General features: G+C 52.6%; 2 protein-coding genes and 1 long non-coding RNA gene across 8 annotated transcripts; 1 reads left to right on the top strand and 2 right to left on the bottom strand.

Annotated features, from left to right (window-relative positions):
• Positions 1–4435: 4435 nt before the first annotated feature.
• Positions 4436–5556, bottom strand: LOC129648918 (uncharacterized). The gene is made up of 2 exons (XR_008712918.1): positions 5331–5556; positions 4436–4612 (listed from the first exon to the last, which is right to left on the bottom strand). It is a non-coding gene; the product is annotated as an uncharacterized LOC129648918 (long non-coding RNA).
• On the top strand, positions 5547–9846 carry TMUB2 (transmembrane and ubiquitin like domain containing 2). 2 transcript variants are annotated; one of them, XM_055575733.1, is made up of 3 exons: positions 5547–5929; positions 7860–8426; positions 8565–9846. In XM_055575733.1, the coding sequence occupies exons 2-3, from the start codon at positions 7885–7887 to the stop codon at positions 8929–8931; spliced, it is 909 nt and encodes a 302-aa protein (XP_055431708.1). In that variant the 5' UTR covers positions 5547–5929; positions 7860–7884; the 3' UTR covers positions 8932–9846. The 2 variants fall into 2 exon arrangements, with proteins under 2 accessions (XP_055431708.1, XP_055431707.1); XM_055575732.1 differs by having other exon boundaries at positions 5547–6618.
• A 79-nt stretch (positions 9847–9925) lies between these two features.
• Positions 9926–17749, bottom strand: ATXN7L3 (ataxin 7 like 3). 5 transcript variants are annotated; one of them, XM_055575727.1, is made up of 13 exons: positions 17292–17749; positions 15828–15938; positions 15403–15535; positions 15028–15199; positions 14729–14826; positions 14519–14541; positions 14152–14218; positions 13927–14012; positions 13570–13638; positions 13254–13297; positions 12919–12990; positions 12669–12826; positions 9926–12556 (listed from the first exon to the last, which is right to left on the bottom strand). In XM_055575727.1, the coding sequence occupies exons 2-13, from the start codon at positions 15876–15878 to the stop codon at positions 12408–12410; spliced, it is 1122 nt and encodes a 373-aa protein (XP_055431702.1). In that variant the 5' UTR covers positions 15879–15938; positions 17292–17749; the 3' UTR covers positions 9926–12407. The 5 variants fall into 5 exon arrangements, with proteins under 5 accessions (XP_055431702.1, XP_055431704.1, XP_055431703.1 ...); XM_055575729.1 differs by having other exon boundaries at positions 13927–13955; XM_055575728.1 differs by having other exon boundaries at positions 14152–14197.
• Positions 17750–21196: the final 3447 nt, after the last annotated feature.

The raw sequence follows: 21196 nt of genomic DNA, 5'->3' as shown, positions 1-21196 counted from the left end.
CAGTGATGTAGTCCCAACTAAGTCTTCATTCTTTCCTTTCTTTTCTCCTCATAATTCCTCCACTGTCAAAAACCTAACCCCAGGGCTTTCCTGGTGGTACAGTGATTTAAGAATCTGTCTGCCAATGCAGGGTATATAGGTTCGGTCCCTGCTGTAGGAAGATCCCACATGCCACAGAACAACTAAACCCAGGCACCACAATCACTGAATCTGGGCTCTAAACCCCACGAGCTGCACACTAGAGCCTGTGCTCTGAAACAAGAGAAGCGACCATAATAACAAGCCCACGTACGGTAATGAAGAGTAGTCCCCGCTCACTGCAAATAGAGAAAGCCTGCATGCAGCAACGAAGCTCCACCACAGCCAAATTATATATATGTATGTGTATATACATATATGTATAATAAATCTTGAAAAGCCCTAATCCCAAAAGTCCCTCTTTCAAAAGGTGGCCCTAGTGGTAAAGAACCCGTCTCCCAATGCAGAAGATGCAAGATGCGGGTTTGATCCCTGGGTCAGGAAGATCCCCTGGAGGAGGCCATGGCAACCTATTCCATATTCTTGCCTGGAGAATCCCATGCACAGAAGAGTCTGCGGGCTACCATTCATAGGGTTGCAAAGAGTCAGAGTGACTTAGCATAGCAGGACTCAGAACACCCTTAACTGCATCCTGTCCTTTGCTGTACACATTCACAAAATGCATCCCTAGCTCTTCCCCCATCTTCTCTGAATTGCATCTATCATTCGTTTAATAAATTTTTATCAAGTATTTGCTGCATGCAGGCACTGGATAGACTTTGGGAATACTGGAATAAAAACAAAACTTAGTTCCTGCCCTCACAGAATTTGGTAAGACAGAAAAATGAAAAATGACATGTAGCGTGGGGAATGTGCGGAATGCTATATAACACAGGGTGCATATCCCTAATCCTGAATAAATGGATCAGGTATCCGGGGCTGTAGGCAAGACAGATTTCCCACATCCTCTGCAGGGCAAGCCCTAGTTGCTGGCTCAGCCCTTCCTGGCTTCAGAGGCCACTGCTCAGTCATTGATTCCCTTCTCAGATTGCATTTATCTTCACTTCTCCCCTTCTCCTCTGTTCTTTCCTCGTGGCTTATACACATCTTTAGGATTCTCCTATTTCTCTAAACTTCCCCCATCTATTCCCTGTTCCTCTCTAGCCTCTACACTGTTTGGGGGGACAAGAAGATTATTAGGGCTCTCCTGACACAGCTGAAGCGACTTAGCAGCAGCAGCAGCACACTGTTGATGGGCATGAAAATAGGTACAACCTTCTAGAGAACAACGCAGCACCATAGAGCAAAAATCTTAAAAATGTGAACATCCTTTGACCCAGCAATTCTATTTCCAGGAATTTATCCTAGGGGAAAAAAAAAATTATGGGTGTGTACAAATAACCGTCATCAAAGATGTTTATCAAAGTGCAGTTTAAAAACAAAGTAGTGGGCTTTCCTGATGGCTCAGATGGTAAAGGATCGACCTGCAATGCAGGAAACCGGGGTTGGATCCCTGGTTTGGGAAGATCCTCTCAAGAAGGGAATGGCTACCCACTCCAGTATTCTTGCCTGCTGCAACTACTGAAGTCCACGTGCCCTAGAGCCAGTGCCCCACAAGAAAAGCGACTGCGATGAGAAGCCCGAGCACTGCAAAGAATAGCCCCTGCTTACCCCAACTAAAGAAAAGCCTGCACAACAAAAAAGACCCAGCCCAAACAAAAATAAAACAACAACAACAAAGTAGTAAACTTCCCTGGCGGTCCAGTGGTTGAGACACTGCTTTTCCAACGCTAGGACTGTGGGTTCTATCCCTGAGCTAAGATCCGACATGCTATGCAGCATGGCCAAAGAAACAAAACAAAAAGCAGCAAAGTACTGAAAACAATCTGAATGTCTGTCCAAATGAGACAATGAATTTAAAAGTTACAGTGCAGCATGGAAGGTAATACTGCTGAATATCTATTTAAACTATTCTCTGATGCTCTAAAAATATTCGTTGACAAGTGTGGAATGCTTTCTTAAATTAATACTTTATTGGAATATAGTTGATTTAACAATGTTGTGTTAGTTTCTGCTGTATAGAAAAGTGAATCAGTTATGCATAACATATATCCAGTCCTTTTTAGATTCTAATACCATATAGGTTATTACAGAGTATTGAATAGAGTTCCCTGTACTATTCAATAAGTTCTTATTATCTATTTATATATAGTAGTGCATATATGTCAATCCCAACCTGCCAATTTATCCCTTCCACTTCCCCTTTCTGGTAACTACAAGTTTGTTTTTTCCATCTGTGACTGAACTTCTGTTTTGGAAATAAGTTCATTTGTACCATTTCTTTAGATTCCACATATAAGCAATATCATATGATATTTGTTTTTCTGTCTGTGAAATGCTTTATGGTAATACAATATATATAAGTCGCTTCAGTCGTGTCTGACTCTTTGTGACCCTGTGCACCGTAGCCCACCAGTTCTCCTCTGTCCATGGGATTCTCCAGGCATGAATACTGAAGTGGGTTGCCATGACCTTCTTCAGGAGATCTTCCCGACCCAGGGATCAAACCCATGTCTCTCATGTCTCCTGCATTGGCAGATGGGTTCTTTACCACTAGTGCCACCTGCGAAGGCCACATAGAAACAAAGTCATATTCTAATGCAATTTTTTTCTCTGGATATATAGCTGCACAAATATTTTTTCTTTCATAGGATGAAATTATACTCCAGATGCTATTTATGGTAATAGCTAAGGAATAGGAAACCAAATATTGACAATAACATCATATAATATATATATCGTTTTCTGTCTTGAAAGTCGCTCAGTTCAGTTCAGTTCAGTCACTCAGTCGTGTCCGACTCTTTGCAACCCCATGAATCGCAGCACGCCAGGCCTCCCTGTCCATCACCAACTCCCGGAGTTCACTCAGACTCACCTCCATCGAGTCAGTGATGCCATCCAGCCATCTCATCCTCTGTTGTCCCCTTCTCCTCCTGCCCCCAATCCCTCCCAGCATCAGGGTCTTTTCCAATGAGTCAACTCTTCGCATGAGGTGGCCAAAGTACTGGAGTTTCAGCTTTAGCATCATTCCTTCCAAAGAAATCCCAGGGCTGATCTCCTTCAGAATGGACTGGTTGGATCTCCTTGCAGTCCAAGGGACTCTCAAGAGTCTTCTCCAACACCACAGTTCAAAAGTCGCTCAGTGGTGTCCAACTCTGTGACACCAGTATTCTCTAGGCCAGAATTCTGAAGTGAGTAGCCTTTCCCTTCTCCAGGGGATCTTCCCAACCCAGGAATCAAACCCGGGTCTCCTGCATTGCAGGCGGATTCTTTACCAACTGAGCTATCAAAGAAGCCCTATATATATATTTAGCAAGGAGTGAGTGAGATGGATGATTTTAGCTATACCACTAACTGTATAATTTGGACAATTATTTGATCTTTCTGAGCCTCGGTTTCCAAATCTGTAAAGTGGATACAATATGATATACTTGATAGGGCTCCCTGAGATAATGTATATGAAGTGCTTAGTACAGAGCCTGGCACATAATAAACTCTCAAAACATTAAGTGGTTCAACTCAGTGCTTTTTCATTCCCTCAAAGATTTATTGAGAGCCCTTGAACCTGCTATCCTATTTGGAACTTCACTCGGTAAATCTCAGTACTCAGTCTTCAAAACTTTCTTTTTGGCAATGGCATACCGCTTGTGGGATCTTAGTTCCCCAACCAGGGATCGAACCTGGGCCACAGCACTGAAAGCACTGAGTTATGGAGAAATTAAAACAGTACCTCACAATCATAATATTGATCAAAAGAAGTCAGACAGGGGTTTCCCTGGTGGCTCAGTGGCAAATAATTTGCCTGCCAGTGCAGGAAACACAAGTCAGATACCTGATCCAGGAAGATCCCACCTGCCATACAGCAACTGAACCCATGGCCACAACTACTGAGCCTGTGCTCTACAGCCCAGGAGTCACATCTACTTAAGTCCGACCACCCTAAAGCCCATGCTCTGCAAGAAGAGAAGGCACTGCTATAAGAAGCTGGTACAACTCAACTGTCAGGTAGCCCCCGCTCGCCACAACTAGAGAGTAGCCCATGCAGCAGCTAAGACCCAGCACAGCCAAAAAGAAAGAAAAAAAAAAACCCTCAGACAAAATAAGTGCAAAGAGGGACTAAAACTAATACTCGTACATCAGTGTTCACAGAAACATTATTTATAATACCCCAAAGGTGGAAACAACACAAATGCCCACTGATAGATGATTGGATTAAAAAATATGATATATACACACAATGGAATATTGTTCAGCCTTAAAAAGGAATGAAATTTTGATATGTTCAGTTCAGTCGCTCAGTCATGTCCAACTCTTTGCGACCCCATGAACCGCAACACACCAGGCCTCCCTGTCCATCACCAACTCCCAGAGTCCACCCAAACCCATGTCCATTGTGTCAATGATGCCATCCAACTATCTCATCCTCTGTCGTCCCCTTCTCCTCCTGCCCTCAATCATTCCCAGCATCAGGGTCTTTTCAAATGAGTCAGCTCTTCGCATCAGGTCTACAACATAGATAATCCTTGAAAACATCCTAAGTGAAATAAACCAGACAAAAAGGATAGATATTGTATAATTCCACTTACATGAGTTACCTAGAATAGGCAAATTCACAGAAGATATAAAGTAGAATAAAGTGGGGAGGAGGAAAAATGGATACAAGAAAATGGACAGTAACGATGGGTACACAACACTGTGAATTAATACCACTGAATTAGACACTTTAAATAGTCAAGAATGGTAAGTTTTATTTATATTTTACCACAATAAAAAAGGCTGAAAAAGAAAAAAAAAGCCACACACCAAGAGTACATACTGTTTGATTCCACTTGTACAAAATACAAAACCAGAAAACTAATCTATGGTGGCAGAAATCAGAATAGTGACTACTCGTTGGAAGTGAGTGGCTGGAAGAGGACTGAAGGGCCGTTCTGTGGTCATTTTCTGTTTCTTGATCTGAGTCCCGGTTCCACCGATGTGTTTAGGTGGTGAAAACTACCGAGCTCTTCGCTTTTGAGTTTGCCGGTCTGTATTATTTATACTTCAATCAATAGTTCACCGGAAAACAACAGCATCTCCCCACCCCGCCACAGAACGTCTTTATAACAAATTTTAATTGCAAAAATCCTCTTGTAAGCTGAACCATTTCCCCCTTTCTTGGGGCTCCTGCTTTTCCCGTGCCCTAAGCCTGCAAGGAATCTGTGCCTTCTTTGAAATGGTTTCTTGCCTTATTTACCAAGGTTCCACACTACCTGGGGCCGCATTCTCGGAGAACCGGACGGTGATTAAATTGTCTGTAATCTCGTCTAGTTCCGAGTTGAACTCTTGGAGGTCAGAAAGACCAGTCTCGGCTGATTCGGCTAACCCAGAGCTCAAAGCGCGTTGCAGACTAGTAATAAATCCAATCAGCCCGGGAGGCTTGGAGCAAGGCCGGAAGAAGAAAGTTGCGAAGAGGAAAAAGACGCTCTGCTCTGCCCAACGGTGCCAGCCTGCTTGTACGTCCAGATGCGAAGCCACACCCCTTCTCCCAAGCACCTCCCCTAATTTCCTCCTGGCCCCGCCCCTCAACCCTTGGCTCCGTAGACCTCGCCCACTAGGAGTGGCTCCGCCCTGGGAGGACCAGGATCCCGCCAACCGTGACTCCGCCCCTCCTTCCGCTAAGAAACCTGTCCCTTTTATTTAAAGAATACGTTTACGTCAGCCCGCTATACGTAGATTTTCGTCATCGTTGCAAGGCACGGGGGCGGAACTTCCTGTCTCTGGTTCTAACAGCTTCCGGGAGAAGCCGGAAGAGACCATACCCTGGGTAGAAACGGGGCTAGCCAGCCCCTCTCCCGGCCCCTACGGAAAGGTGAGTCCACAGGCCGTCTTGGCGAAGTCAAAACACTTATTCTGGCCGTTTCAGGTGAGGCCTGCCTTCCTTATCCAGGTGCTGTACCCGTCCAGTCCCCCTTTAATTTCCCATGTTCCTCTGCGTACTCAAGCCCCGCCCCCAGTGTCCCAGCCCCGCCCCGAAGTTTGAGGGGTGTGGATGGTTTGTGACCCCCTCACCCGATTCTGCCCCTCGCTGGCTGGGAGAAACGGGTTTTGGGTACAGCAATAAGAACTAGGCAGCGTTTTGGCTCGAGTGGCCCCACGGACCCCTCTCCAGCGCCGCGGGAATAGGACCGCCCAAACGCGGAGCCTTCGCGTCCGGAAAGGCAGGATCGGAGACCCCTCCTCACCGTGCCATCAGGGTCGCTCACAGGTTGAGGAGAGCAAAGGCCTCTGAGGAGGGAAACCTGGGGTCCTACCCGGTCCCTCTCCTCGAAAGTTCCTTGTGCCTGTGCCAGTGCCAGTGCCAGTCGTTTTTGCCTCTGTTAGCGGCAGTTTCCTTTTCTGTAAATCAGGGTTAATGCCAACCTTCTTACCATCAGGGGTTAGTTGTTGAGTGATAAATAATTGGTACTATTTGTTTACTAAACAATTGCAATGTGCCAGGCACTGTTCTAAGTATTTTGCTTCGATGATTTCCCGTCATCTTCAAAACAACCTTATGAGGTAGGTACTATTTTTAACCCCATTTTACTGATGAGAAAGCTGAGGCTCTAAGAAAATTGAGGTTATAGAGCTAGTAAGAGGCAAGACGAGGGTTATAATTAGTTTTGGGGTTTCTGTTTTTGTATTCCTGACTCCAGGGCCCACGTACCAAATTAGGAGGTGAAAAAATATTCACATGTTGGTATGTTCCACAAATAATTTTTGAGCAACTGCTATGGGATTATGCTGGGCACTGTGGTACATAGAGAAACACATGTGATCTTTCAGGAGTTTAGTGGAGAGATGGGTAGGTAGATAAGGCACTGGGAGAACCATCAGGTTCTGATAATCATCAGACTGGATTTGCCCAAGGACAGCTGTGAAAGCAGGAGATTCTCAAGGGAAAGAGGTGCTCCAAGGAGCAAACAGAGATCCTTCCTACCTTTCTAAGAAACTGTCAAGAACACATTACAAAAAGGGAGATTGTGATATGGGCTGTGGGAGCCATTTTGGAATATTTTCTAAATCAGTTCCATGCAGGTAGTGGTTTTGTAGTTGTGAGCCTACGGTGACCTAGGAGGGTGGTGTTTCTGGTGTCTGTCCTGCTTTGCTGCCAGAATTTCAGAGGAGACACACACAGTGTTTGCTGATGGTCCCTATGGAGGTGTCCCTTTGGGGTGGTCTGATTTTGCTCTTGATAAGTTGATTTTCTTTGGCTCTTGACATCTGGACTTCAATCCATGATTGAATGAGAGTGGGTTCAAATGACACAATCTGGCAAGAGTGGCTCTGCTGTGCCTCCAAAGGAACTCCCAAATAAAATATTCCAGGCTTTTTTGGTTCGTCTGAAGCCACCTTAGAGGCATCTCAGGGGAGCACAGTTGCTTTACCAAAAGAGAGAAATCCTAGAGAAACTCAGGGCTCAAAGCAGCAAATGTTTTTCCCCACCTCCCAGAAAAGCAACAGACAGTAACAGCAGCAGCAACAACAAAACTGTAACGTTTTCTTGGTGATCCATGCTTATTGGGGGGTTGGAATGTGAGAGAGGAAGGGTGTGGAACCTGAAAGCCAGCATTTCACAATAGAGGCAAAGAGTAAATTCTTAGCTATAGATTGGGGGTCCTGAGTTAGGAGATTTGTGTCTCTTTAGGATACTGAACTGCATTTTCTTTCAGGGCCAGGTCAGTTAGAACCTAAACAAATAAGAAACCTGGTTGCAATCTCTCATGCCCTGCTGATACTGTCCCCCTTTGTTCCTGCAGTGTGGACCCAGTCAGCAGCCAGGCCATGGAGCTCTCTGATGTCACCCTTATTGAGGGTGTGGGTAATGAGGTGACTGTGGTGGCGGGTGTGGTGGTGCTCATTCTAGCCTTGGTCCTGGCTTGGCTCTCTACCTACGTAGCAGACAGCGGTAGCAACCCGCTCCTGGGCACTATTGTGTCAGCTGGCGACACATCCGTCCTTCACCTGGGGCATGTGGACCATCTGGTAGCGGGCCAAGGCACCCCAGAGCCAACTGAACTCCCCCATCCATCAGAGGGTAATGATGAGAAGGCTGAAGAGGCTGGCGAAGGTGGGGGGGACCCCACCGGGGAACCTGGAGCTGGGGGTGGTGTTGAGCCCAGCCTTGAGCATCTGCTTGACATCCAAGGCCTGCCCAAAAGACAGGCAGGCCCAGGAAACAGCAGTCTGGAGGCACCTGTGAGATCGGAGGATAGCACCTGCTTGCCTTCCAGCCCCAGCCTCATCAGCGTGCGGCTCAAATTCCTCAATGACACGGAGGAGCTCGCTGTGGCCAGGCCAGAGGATACTGTGGGTGCTCTGAAGAGGTACGTGGGCTTGGAACTGTCAAGTGCAGCCCTTATGGGGCCTTAGAAACCCACCCTGCAATTTTCCCCCACCCCCCAGCACCTTGCCTTTCGGCCTTCTCATTCCTCATCCTCTTTCTGTCTGTCTCACCCTTACAGTAAATACTTCCCTGGACAGGAGAGCCAGATGAAACTGATCTACCAGGGCCGCCTGCTGCAGGACCCAGCCCGCACACTACGTTCCCTGAACATTACCGACAACTGTGTGATTCACTGTCACCGCTCACCCCCTGGGTCAGCTGTTGCAGGCCCCTCGAGCTCCCTGGCCCCCTCCTCGGCCACTGAGCCACCCAACCTCGGCGTCAGTGTGGGCAGCCTCATGGTGCCTGTGTTTGTGGTGCTGCTGGGTGTGGTCTGGTACTTCCGTATCAATTACCGCCAGTTCTTCACAGCACCTGCCACAGTCTCCCTGGTGGGGGTCACTGTCTTCTTCAGCTTCCTAGTATTTGGGATGTATGGACGATAAGGACCACAGGGAGAAAATGAAAGGCATGGTTTTCCTCCTTTATGGCCTCCCCCCATTCCTGGCCAGAGCTGGGCCCAAGGGCCTGGGAAGGAGGGGTGGAAAGGATGTGGGTCCTCCGCCATAGGACTCAGGAGGCAGGCACGAGCATTCCCCTCACGTCCATGAGGGGATAGACAGTCCCTCTGTGCAAGCACAACTCAGGTAGAAACGAGAATGTCATCTTCCTTCATTTCTAAGGTCCTGAAATTCAGAACTGAGCTGGTGGCCCAGCTCAACAGGGAGCCTGGGCTCTGAGGATTCCCTCCCAGCCGTGGCCCTAGCTCCTTCCATTATCCTGCATGTCTGCTCCTCTGCCCCCAGGACTGCCTACCAGGGCAGCTCAGCATGGCCCGAGCATTTCTGTAGGGAACCTGGAGTCTCTCTTGGTTTCCTAGTGGAACATCCTTCTTTTGAGCCTAAAATCATACAGGCAGGAGTGAAGTTTGTGTCAGCTTTCCCTGTGGGCACCTGGCTGCCTCTACCTTCTCCCTCCACCCCTTAGTGGGAATAGGGTGTTCCCTGTGTTCTGGACAGTTTCCAGTGTTCTCCCTTTTTTCCAAAGCACTTTGCTTATATATATATATATATATATATATATATTTTTTTTTTTAAGTAGTCCTTTATAGAGCTCAGTCAGGAAGGGGGGCTGGGGCACAAAGCCAAGCCCCCAGCACCAGGAGAGGCCAGGCCACAGCTGCTGCTAACCTAGGCCTAAGGCTGTAAGCAAGAGGCAGTTCTGGCTGCCAGCCAGTGTCCTACCCTGCCCAGCCCCAAGGACAGCTCTGGGTAGGGAGCACTGGGCCCCAGGCCCTTGCCTCTGGGGCTCTTGGATGGAGGGTCAGTATCTGTGACTGAATAAAGTTCCATTCTGTGGCTGTGGTGTCTCCTGTGACATGAAGAGAACGCTGGTTGCTCTGCCCCCGGCAACATGGGAATGAGGGTGGGCAGGCCGGGCTACCAACGGGAGATGCAGTTTATTTACACCAGCAGCCATGGGGGCAGGGGGAATACACAGCGTTTACAAAGTTAGCTACCTGTACAGGATGGATTACATATGCAAAAATAAAAATCTCAAGACCACAGGACAGCGTGAGCCCCACCCCCCTCCCCCAATGACCCCAGCATGCGGTAATGCCAGGCGGGTGGCCCCTGGGCATGCGGGGGGGAGTGATGCATGGAAGGAAAAGCCACCGGCCATGGAAATTAGTACAGAACCCCCCCCACACACTCAGACACATGATAGGATACAGGGTGGACGACACCTAGCCGGGGTGGGAGGATGGGAATTGAAACCCACAGCCTGCTGTTAGAGGGAAGGGAGTGGAGAGCTCCTAGCCCCGTTCAACTACATGGTAGGGGGGGGCACACTATCCCCAGAAGGAGGGGGTTTGCTCCCTCAGGGTCTCTGCTGGACCAAGCCCATCTCTTACCCAGCCTGGGCAGGGGGCTCTGCCCTGAGGGCGGGCCAAGGAACAATGGGGAAGTGGATGTGGACAAACCAGTTCCCAAACTACTTCCCACTTCTCCCTCCTCCAACCAGAAGGGGGAAACGGAGAGGCCAGAGGGGAAAGGGTGTATTAGGGCCTGAGCTGCAACTGCCTCTCAGAAGGGAGAGTGGCCTGCAGCCTTCCTCCCTTCACCTCCAGCCCGCTCCCAGGTCTCCATCTGGGAGCAGGCTGGAGGCTGGCTGAGATCCTCCTTGCCCTCTGGCCTCCCCGTGGAGGAAGAAGGCTGTGGAGGGGCGAGAACGGAGGAGCCCAGGCCCCAGGCTTTATTCTAACTCCTGCCAAAATCTGTTTGGCTTTTTAAAAAATAATCATAATTCTTGGGTTAAAAATCAATTTGTAACCAGGCATCAGCCACAATCAGAGCCACCCAGGGGGAGATTGGGGTTCCAGACAGGGTACTGCAGCCCCATCTCTGTTGTTCCCTTAACCCTCTAGGGTCCCTAACCCAGATCAGTCCGATCAGTCCTGGGTACTAACTACCCAAATGTGGGATGGCTCCTCCTTGGAGGAGGGCAGGGGTCACGTCCAGCAAGTGCCACAGAACATGGTTCAGGGTCAGCTCCATCCCTGGGGCCATCAGTTCTGCTCCCACCCTGGACTGCAGTCCTCCAGCTCGGTTCCTGGGAGCAATGGTGCCCGTGTGGAGGTTGAATGATACATCTCTTCAGGATGTAGACCAGGCAGGTGGGCACACTGGCACGACAGTCCCGCAGGGGGGCACTGCCCAGGCATGGCACCCGCCCCCTCCAGACAGCCCACAATACAGAGACCACCCTCTCTTCCCGCCCCACTCCTAGCAAGGGGGGAGAGGTAAAAGATCAGGATTTTCCTCAGAGCCCCAAACCACAAGTACAGAATAAATAACTTAAAAGCGGCAAAAGGAAGGGAAGACAGGGCAGGCTTTGGAGGCAGGAGCATCGAGAGAGGAACTGAAGCTGGTCAAGGTGAAAGAGGGGGGGTGGCAAGCAGCAGTTGGGAACCTGGGCTGCCCCGGGAGGGCAGTGGGGCAGGGTAGGCAGGAGGAACATGGGGCCACCCCAGGAGGGTGAGGCTGGGCCCCTTCCTGGGGCAGGGAATGAGGTAAGAAAACATTTCAAATAAAGCAGCACCTCACCTTGGGGCCCCACTCCTCGCCAGCCCTGGGTCAGGGAGGAGAGGCAGGGGGGGAGTCATCCTGATACACAGCTCCCTCTTCCTACCCTCCCCGTGCCCGTTCCTTGAAGCTGTAGAGGCTGGAGGCCCTTTCCTGGCACCCAACAACAAAAGGACAGCTCCTGCTGCCAAGGAGGCCCCCGGGGACTGAGGGGAAAGGGCTGCCCCTGTGAGGGGCAGGGAAGGCGGCGCTAGTTCGGGACGCCTACCTCAGCAGACAGCTCACCATGCCTGCCTCCCCCTGGGATGGGGGCGTTTGATAGGATTCTGCACACAGACAGGACACGCCCAGCCCTGCCCCTCAGCTCCAAGCACCGGACCCATTCACATTGCTGAGGGCAGCTGGGGGAGGCCCCCTCCAGGCTCAGCTTCCAACCCGTGGCCTCCCGGGTAGCCACGATGCTCCTCGGCAGGGCTTAGTCCAGTTCCTGGGGTGGGGGGGGGCGGCAGTGCCCTGGCACAGTGCCCAGGTCAGGCCCCTGGCCTAGCTGGACATCCAGTAACTCACAGAATAAATAGGAAAACCGCCTCCCCGCCAAACTTATGTCCAAGGCATAATATGTCCAGGTCTGAGTCCTGCACGCTGAGGGCTCGCGCTCCATCACAGAAGACCCTGACACCCCCCAGGGGTGCATAATTGGATCCTCTGCCTGCCTGGCCCACCAAGCTTCCCAAGCCCAAACCCCCAGCAGCCGTCCATTTGCCAGGCTGTGCCGCCTGGGTGGGGGTCGGGAGAGACGGCTCTGCTCAGCCAAAGGCTATCCCCTTGTACCCAAGTCAGTTGATGTCATCATAGATGCTGGGCGTTGGAGGCGCCGGTGGCTTTGGCTTTTTCTTCTTGTTGGAGCCCAGGCTGGAGGCAGTCCCTACCAGGCTCAGATGGGATTTCTTTTTCTTGGTTTTCCGTGACTCGGAACTGTTGGTACCTGACGAGGAAAGAAGCAAGAGGGTTGAGGGGAGGGTTGTGGCAGGGGAATGCAAGGTCCCCCGCACTCCGCTTCAGGCAGAGAGCCTCTGGGGCCCAGCTATCTCACCTACCTAGACCCCACCCCTGATTCTCACTCGTCTTGGAGGAGCCTGAATCAGAGGGTGAGAGATCAGAGGAGCCGTCCCACTGAAGCCGGCTGATCAGGGCCTGACTGTCAGTCATGTCGAAGCTGTCATTATCCAGGGAACTCTCGACCTCTGGAAGGACACTGGGGAGGAAGAGGTCAGAGAAGGGCTTCAGGGATGCTAGCCATCACCCTCACCTTCCCCAACCCACCACCCTTCCTGGAGGGTCACTCACGCTGAGGATCCGAGGAAATAAATCCGCACGGTTCTCCGCTGCTCATCTGTATGCTGGGGGCAGCGTAGGGACCTGGCGGGGAGAGAATGATCAGGCCCTGACAAGGCAGGGAGGGTCTGAGGAACACAGGTGAAGCCCCTCCCCTCAGCAGAGGCGGGAGGGATGGACAGACCGGGAAGGGATGAATGAAGAGGCCCCAGATTGTGGCCTAAGGCCTACAGGAGGGGAGGGGGAGGGTGGGAGTCCCGTTGCTCAAGTCCAAGGTACTCCCGACCCGTGCCCAGGGTGAGGGCGCTGGAGGGCCCCCTGGCCCCCTTCCTAGGTTCTGAGCTCACCTTGTGCACATCTTCTTGGTGTGTTCAGAAATCACCCCACATTGCTGGAAGAGGAATATAAGCTGAAAGGAGGGACGGGGGAAGCCTATTCTATAGCCACTAGACACTCTCTTCTGTACAAATGCTAGACTGTGTGCTCAGAAATGGCCCCAGGGCGTCCATGGCAGACGGTCCCAGACCACACTAGCCAGGAAACCTAATTCAAGAGAGAGACCTAGATGCCCTCACTGCTGTGCACCAGCCTCTTCCAGGGCCTCGACCACTGCCTGTGGCTCTGCCTGCTCCCAAGGGCTTCCCCCCTTCTCTGATCCCTCACCGTGGTGAGCAGGCTGCGCAGCTCCTCCGGCCCCAGGGTCTCGTAGCTGATCCCAGTTGAGTTGTTATACTGGGTGAGAACCAGAGGTACAGGTTAGAGGAGGGACGGCCAAAGAAGGGAGGGTGGGGGTGTGGAGTCAGTCCCTCTCGCCCCTCCCTCAGCACAAGGCCTTAAGATTGCCCGCAGTTCTCCAACAGTTCCTTCCACCCCAACTGCACCAGGGTAAGGAATTAGGACCCACAAAGAACATGAAGACCCAAGACCTAAACATGCCATATAGTTAGCGTTCTGACCCCCACTTGTCCAAGCCCACCCGACTCCCAACGAGGCAAACTACAAGGGATAGCCCTTACTCACCTTAAAAGGATCCGAATTGCTAAGTTCCCCTGAAGAAGAAAAAAGAAGGGGAAGGGTGTTTGATGCAGAGGTACAGACAGAGAACCCTGAAAATAACCAGAGAGGAAGTGGGGGTGATAGAAGGATCACAGGCCCTCCCTCAATCCCCCTGCCCCTCCACCTCCACCCTCCAGCAACAAGTCCCAGAAGACATAGTTAGAATCCCATTGTTCCAGCCCTACTTACCATTTTTGTGTTTTAAAGACTTGGATCTTCGAGGGGAATTGGGGTTCTGGAATGGGAGATACCATAGCTTTGGGGAAAGGGTAACGATAAGGGGAAGCCGAGAACCCAGGGAAGGAAAAAAGATTTGACAAACATCCTCAAATTCCTACTCTTCCCCACCAGTAAGAGGCCCTTCACCCATACTCCCTCCTCCCACCTTCCCCCCAGGCCCCTGCTGCCCTCCTGCCCACCAGACACCCTCGGCCCTGAACCCAGAGAGGTACCCAGTGACCTCAGACTTGAGTCAAGACACCCGAGGACTCCCTGCCCAAAGGGGAGGGTATCTGTCCTTGGCCCAAATCTCCCTCATGCTTGCCCCAGCTCTCACCTTGTCTGATTTTCTCTTCTTGGCTGTGTAGGACAAAAGGGTAAAGGGCAGGGTCACTTTAAGTTCCCAATCTAAGGGCACCTAAAGAAAAGTTACAAAGCTACACTCTCCTCCCTCATTCAGGATAACAACTTGTGACTGTTACACACCCAATTCCTGCCTGCCTGCCTCACCCCGATGGCCCTCCCAATTCCCCAGATGCCCAAACACCTTTCTTCTCTGAGCCATAGGACCAGTCGTTGTCATTGATGTCATCATTATCCTCTTGGTCACTCTCTGACTTGTTCATGTTGTTGCTATTGGCAATCCTGCCGAGGGGAGCGAAGAGGAAGGGTCAAGGCTGCCATCTTTCTCTGCCCCTGACTTTACATATAGAAGGGAGTGTCTGGGGCCAGGCACAACCCACCCTCTATACCCTCCAAATGTCCCAGGGAGTGGTGGGGAACTCCACCATGGGACGGGCTGCAAAAGATGGGCACTCTGGTTCTAGCAGAGGGAGAAGCCCTCACCGGCGGTTGGCGATTCGGCTGCTGTTCCGACCCATTCCTAGGCACTTCTCCAGGTGGGGAGCAAAACGGGAGGCGGCAATGCTGCGGCTGCAATTGGGGCAAACACACTCCTTGCTCTTCCACTGATTGAAAACCTGTCCAAAGATGTCCAAACCCGGCTGGTCCACGATCTCTGGGGACAGGAGAGACGTAGCGATCAGGGCAGGCAAGGGACCCTTACCTCTCGTTCCCACCCATGGCCCTGTGGCCTCTTCAGAGCCCCTGCCTAAGCTCCCAGGAGCTCCAGGTTCTACCTCTGGTGTGGTTGCTGGAAGAGGACCCTCCAAGCACTCCCAGGGCAGGGCTAGGCTGCTCTCCTTCAACCCTGACGCTCACCAAAATCCTTCATGCTCTCAGGGTCCGTGTCGTCCAGGAAGAAGTAGCCACACTTGACAGCCCGGTGTACCTCAAAGCAGAATCCCAAACAAGAATCCTCAACCAGGTCCGCGTATATCTCCTGAGCGATGGCCTGGGCCCAGGGGAGAACATCCAGGGTCACGAGAGTCACAGTCCCACGGGCAACTCTCACCAACCAAATCTCCTGCCAATTCGCCCTGGCCAAAAATAAAGCTTCCTTTGCCATTTTTCCCCATCTTGACTTTGAGTTCTTTCTTCTTCCAGGTTCTTGGGCCTTCTTAGCTGGCTCTTCCCTTTAAGGAACAAGGCTGACTACCCAAATTCCTCTCTGGTGTGGATTCCAGATATAGCAAAGGAGAGACATCAAGAGAAAGAACTGGAGGCACATGTGGGGGAGCCCTCACCTCTAGTTTGCTGTTATCCAGGCCAGACAAAGACATTTCCTCCATTTTCATTTGTGAACTCTTGTGGAGACGGTGCTCTGACTGCTCATAGCACAGCGGGCGGCAACACGGCTGCACACATTGGGGGGGGATGTTGGTGTGAGTCCAAGGCATCTCCAATGGCTGCCACCTCCCCTCCCCACCTTGCTGCCCAGAGCTTAATGGTGGCATCAGGATCTACCTCTCCCTAAGGCCTCAGTTAAGTCTGGATGGTCCTGCAGGGCCTGAAACCCAGGGCGGCCTAGTCCTTCCCAGGCCTGAACTCAGGCCCTGGACTCTTAACTGCCAATCAGAGTCTGGGTCTACAGGAGGCAGCAGCTCACCCCAGGTTCCCAAAACTCAAACCCCTCTTCCATACCCATGGTGCAATGCAGCAGGGGGAGGAGAAGGAACTCTAAGGCCTCAAAGCAAACCCACAGGGTGTGGCAAAGAACTGCACAGACTCCTAAATACACTCCCCCCCTTCCCCAGGCTCTCCTCAGAGTCACCTCTGCTTTCAGCCAGGATGTCCACTTGGGGGGGTACTGCTACCAGAAGTAGCAATGGCCCTAGGACCCTACAACCTTCACCCCACTCTGTCTTCCCTTGAAATAAGCCTGCCACTACAGACGGAGAGCAGAGCCCACAGAAATCTAGAGCTAAAAGGGCATCCTAGCCACCATGAGCAAGAAAGAGGAAATAGAATCCGGTGGGATGGATGCCAGGAGTGGGCACTCCCCTTACCTGTTCTTCTTTGAGATAACCACCCACCCTCCCTCAGGACCAGCCCGGAAGTCTCTCCAAGAGCCCTAAAGTCCAGGAATCCCCACCAAAGGATTCAGAAACAGAGCACACAGTCCGGGGCCCCTCTGAACGGTGGGTACGAGTTTAAGGAGCTGCCGGCCTAGAGTGGGGTGGGGACTGACAAATGAGCCGGGGGCACTGGGGAGGGTAGGAGGCCGGGCCTCGGCTCTTCCCCCGTCCCTGCGGCACTGCTGCTGCATCATACCGACTTGGGGGAGGAGAGCCGAGCCGCCGGAGGCCGGCGCCGGTCCGGGACAGACCGACCCCTAGAGAGTGGGCAGAGTGGGACACGTCCCGGCCCCTCTTCTTCCCCGCCCGCCGACAGCCCCGGCCGGCCGGGGAGAGGAGTCCGGGAGGGTGTCTCTATTGTCCCGGGGGCTGGGGCCTGGCTCCCTAACAAAGGCCCCGCGCCCCCTCCCCGGCCGGCCCTGCCCCGCCCAGGGGGGACCCAGGCAGGGGGAGAGCTGGGGGCCCCGGCCGGGCCGGGAAGCCGGGGGAAGCCGGGCGTTTCCGCGTCGGCCCGGGGGGAGGGGAAGGGGCGCTGACCCAGACCTGGGGGGAGGGGGCCCAAGCCCCGCCTCGGGCCCCGCCCCCCGCCCCCCACAGGCCCCTCCCCCGTCCCCGTCTCCGTCCCGTACTCACCCCGCCCGGGGGGCCGCGCCGGGGCCCGGCGGCCTCTCAGGGCCGCGTCCTCCGGCGGCGGCGGCGGCGGCGGCTGCTCCGGAGCCCCATGTCCGTCGGTCCGTCCTCGCCTCTCCCCGGGGCCCAGGGCCCGGGGCCGGGGGGTCGGGCCGCCCCCCCGCCTCGCCGCCTCACCGGGCGGCCATGGCCCCTTCCCCTCCCTTCTCGTCCCGTCGCCGCCTCCTCCTCCTCACCTCACCCCGCCCGCGCGCAGTCCGCGCGCCGTCCGCGCGCCCCTCCCCCCGCCCCCCACTCCAGCCCGCCTCTCCCGGGCGGGGGGTGCGGCGCGAGCCCGGAGCGCGCGCGCGTGCCGCGACCGGAGGATGGATGGATGGAGCGAGCGAGAACGCGAGCGTGCGCGCGCGCGCCCCTCTCCCCCTCCCTTCGCGCGGGCGCGAGGCCAAGCGCGAGCGCGCTCCAACCTCCTCCTCTTCCTCCTCCCGCCCCTCCTCAACACCCCGCCCCCGCCCTCCCTTCCTCTTCCTTCTTTCGCTTTCGCGCGCCCAGCGACTGCTCGCGCCTGCTAGAAGGGCCCGAGCGCGTGCATCTGCCCGGCGGCCGCAGCTCGGCAGCATTTGCTCCAGGGGGCGGGGACCGGGCAGGGAGGAGGGGCGCCACGCCGCCGTCCAAAGTACCGGCGGACGGGGAAGGGGGCGGGGATATGGGAGGGGCCTTCGGGAGCCACCTCGGCCAATCGCTGCCTCGCCTCGGCCCGTCCGGCCCAATAGGATTTCGGTGGGTGGAGCGGCGTTCAAGGTGAGGTGCGCGGTGCGCTGGGGGCGGAGACGTTGTGCCGTCCCGGCCGGCTCCGGGGCGGGGGCAGCGGGTGGCGTCGAAAGAGAGCGCCGGCTTCCAGCCGCGCCTGGGACGCCTTCCGGCCCAGGGTCCCCCGCCCTTCCCTCCGGGCTCCCGGCTCTTTTCCCCCCCAGTGCCACCACCCGGGAGTTTACTTATGTGAAGAAGCCAGAGTTGAAGTGGGACGCAGTTGTCACCTCAGGGCAAAAAACCGAGGGGCCTCGTCCGAGCCTCGGTTCCCCGTGTTTCTGGGCTGGTCTCAGCCCACTCCGGGCCTCAGAACCTACAGACGCCCTAGATGAGGGTCCTCCGTTGAGGGCGGAGGCTGAGCTGTGCCATTCTGAGCGGAGCGCCCTCCCCGCCCTCAGCCTAATTTAGATCCCACACCTGCTCGCCTTTCCTGCTTCCGGAACCCACGCTGGACCCCCCACCTCTCCTCTTCGCAGCCTACCGGGCAGTGGCCAGACCCTTCCTCCGACCCAGTTCTTCTCCCCTGTGTGTACCCATATCCCCGCGCTCTCACAGTCCTCTTCTGGAGCAAAGGGCCTTTCCCAGCCGCAGTAGATGCCTAGACTGGCGCTGCCCTTTCGGTTACTCTATGTCTGGAGTTCTGGAACGGGTGTATGACAGCCCTCTTCCCGCAGAAGATGAGTTTAAATGAAGAAAGCGTTAAATCATATACTTTGGGACCATCGTGGACTCTTTAATCTTCGGCAAGCATTTATTGAGGCCCTAGTCCTAAGTGGTTAAGACCAGGAATCATCTGAATTCAAATCTGTCGACTTGACAAATGAACTTGAGCAAATGAGCTCTCTGTTGCCTCGGTTTCCTCTCTTGTCCCTGAGTATGATGACAGTACTTACTAGGTTGTGGGAATTAACAAGAGAATTAACATGAGAAACTTAGTTCAATGTAAGTGTTTGGTGAATCTTAGCTGTTTTTATGTGTTAATGCAAAGATAAGACACACTTCCTCAAGAAGCTCACAATTTGTGGGGTAGACAGACCTATAGGAAAGTAATTGCCCAGCAGTGTGATAAAAATAAGAGAGCTAGGGACTTCCCTGGCTCTTAACCAGGGGTTAAGACTGTGCTTCCACTGGGGGCCACAGGTTTAATCCCTCCCTGGTTGGGGAACTAAGATCAAATACACTGTGTGGCGTGGCCAAAAAAAACCCCCAAAACCATAGGGAACAGTGGTGGCTAGGAGCAGGAATCAAATGATGTAAAAGAGTTTCTCAGGAAAGGTTTCTTGCACTGGCTGAAACATAGGAATTGTTGAGGAAGTCGCATGAAGTAAGCAGAACAGACCACACAGGACTAAGGGTGTGCTGAGAAGTTAGTGGGATTTAACCCTACAGGCTGTCAGGAGTCCTCAAGGGGAACTGTTTGACCAGACTTAAGCAGATGCTCTGGAGTGGGGAGTCTGGATAGCTTAAAAGTAGTAGGTTTTTGTCATAGCTTGAGATGTGTGGGGTGAAGGAGAGAGAGAGCCTGAAGACATCATTAACTAAGATGGGGAACTCTGGAAAGGTGATGTGAGGATACAGGAGAATGACGAGTTCTCCTGTTTGAGTTTGAGATTCATTGGGAGTTATACTGTGGGATTAGCTGGTAGAGACTCTCAGAAGGTGTTTGACTTTGAGTCTAGAGCCAAGAGGAGGCCAGTACTTCAAGTGTCTTAGTGTGAATCAGAAATCCTCCACTCCGACGATACTGATCTGTTTCTTTGTCTCAGAATATGTTCAATATAACCTGCCGTAAGGAATTTACATATGCCCAGGAAGCCTTCCTGTCTCCTCCATGTTTACCTAAATCCTTCCTCACTTCTCCACCCAGGCCACCCTCACAACAAACTCCTTTAAAACTAGATTGTACTCTTCATTTGGCACTTGGCCTGAGTGGCTCTGTGGTGGTGACCTCTTTGGGCACGTGCCCGGTCTCCACAGTTAGCACCAGTCAATAAACACTAAGGACTACATTGGTCCAGGCTCTGGGTGAAGCCTTGGGGTTACAGCAGCGAGCCAGAGAGACACACAGACCTTGTCTTAGTGGAGCTTACTGCCCAGCAAAGCCTGATGTGGAAAAAAGGTTGAATGTGGAGGCATTCAGGCAGCCAAAGAAACAAACGGGTAGAAATCTTTTTGTCAGGACGTCAGGGCAGGCTCCCTAGAGGAAGTGATCTTTCAAGTGGAGCCTTGAATTAACTAGAAAGAGAGGTTAAGAGGAGCATTCTAGGGAACAGTTATGTATATAGGCAGAATGTGTACAGGCCTGAGAAGAGAGTGTGGTGTGTTTGAGTCTGGGATGGTTTGTGAAGTTAGAGTTGGGTAAAGAGAGGCTATATATAATATATATATATATATGACATTGTGGGCCATTCTTATTCCTTTGGCTGTATTGCACAGCGTTGCGGGATATTTTTATTTTTTAAGTATTTTTATTTATTTGCCTACACTAGGTCTTAGTTGTGGCACGTGGGACCTTTTAGTTGCAGCATTTGAAATCTTTGTTGCAGCATGTGGGATCTAGTTCCCTAATCAGGGATTGAACCAGGCCCCCTGTGCTGGAAGTCTTAACCACTGGACCTCTAGGAAAGTCCCCTAATGAATATTTCTTGATTTTCAAATGTCTGCTATGTATGCTCAGTCATTCAGTTGTGTCCAACTCTTTGTGACCCCACAGACTGTAGTTTGCCATGGTCCTCTGTCAAGGCAAGAATACTGGAGTGGGTTGCCATTTCCTCCTCCAGGGGATCATCCTGACCCAAGGATCAAACCTGTATCTGCTGCATCTCTTGTATTGGCAGGCAGATTTTTTTTTTTTTTTTTTTACCACTGAGCCACCTGGGAATAGGTACTGGGGTTACTATAATGAATGAACACATAAGTTGTTTCCACCAGCTAATCCCACCATAACTCCAACATATCTCAAACTGAATGTGTTGGTCTGCGGAGATAGACAATGAACAGGTAAACGAATACAGAAACAAGGGGATGTAGGAGAAGGCCTCTCTAGAGAGGGTGGTCAGGCAAGGCTTGTGAGGTGACGTTTGAGCCTAAATCTGAAGGAT

Source organism: Bubalus kerabau, chromosome 4 (assembly GCF_029407905.1).
Source record: "Bubalus kerabau isolate K-KA32 ecotype Philippines breed swamp buffalo chromosome 4, PCC_UOA_SB_1v2, whole genome shotgun sequence".
NCBI classification, from domain to species: Eukaryota; Metazoa; Chordata; class Mammalia; order Artiodactyla; family Bovidae; genus Bubalus; species Bubalus kerabau.
Note: the sequence above shows the minus strand (reverse complement) of the source record. Positions and strands in the feature narration are given on the sequence as shown.

Coding starts and splice junctions, on each gene's coding strand:
- TMUB2 (XM_055575732.1), top strand. CDS start 6,584: ATGATTTCCCGTCATCTTCAAAACAACCTTATGAG. Junction 6,619..7,859: donor CTTCAAAACAACCTTATGAG/GTAGGTACTATT, acceptor TTGTTCCTGCAG/TGTGGACCCAGTCAGCAGCC. Junction 8,427..8,564: donor ACTGTGGGTGCTCTGAAGAG/GTACGTGGGCTT, acceptor TCACCCTTACAG/TAAATACTTCCCTGGACAGG.
- ATXN7L3 (XM_055575727.1), bottom strand. CDS start 15,878: ATGAAAATGGAGGAAATGTCTTTGTCTGGCCTGGATAACAGCAAACTA. Junction 14,013..14,151: donor GTCTTTAAAACACAAAAATG/GTAAGTAGGGCT, acceptor GGTTATTTTCAG/GGTTCTCTGTCTGTACCTCT. Junction 13,639..13,926: donor GCAATTCGGATCCTTTTAAG/GTGAGTAAGGGC, acceptor GTTCTCACCCAG/TATAACAACTCAACTGGGAT.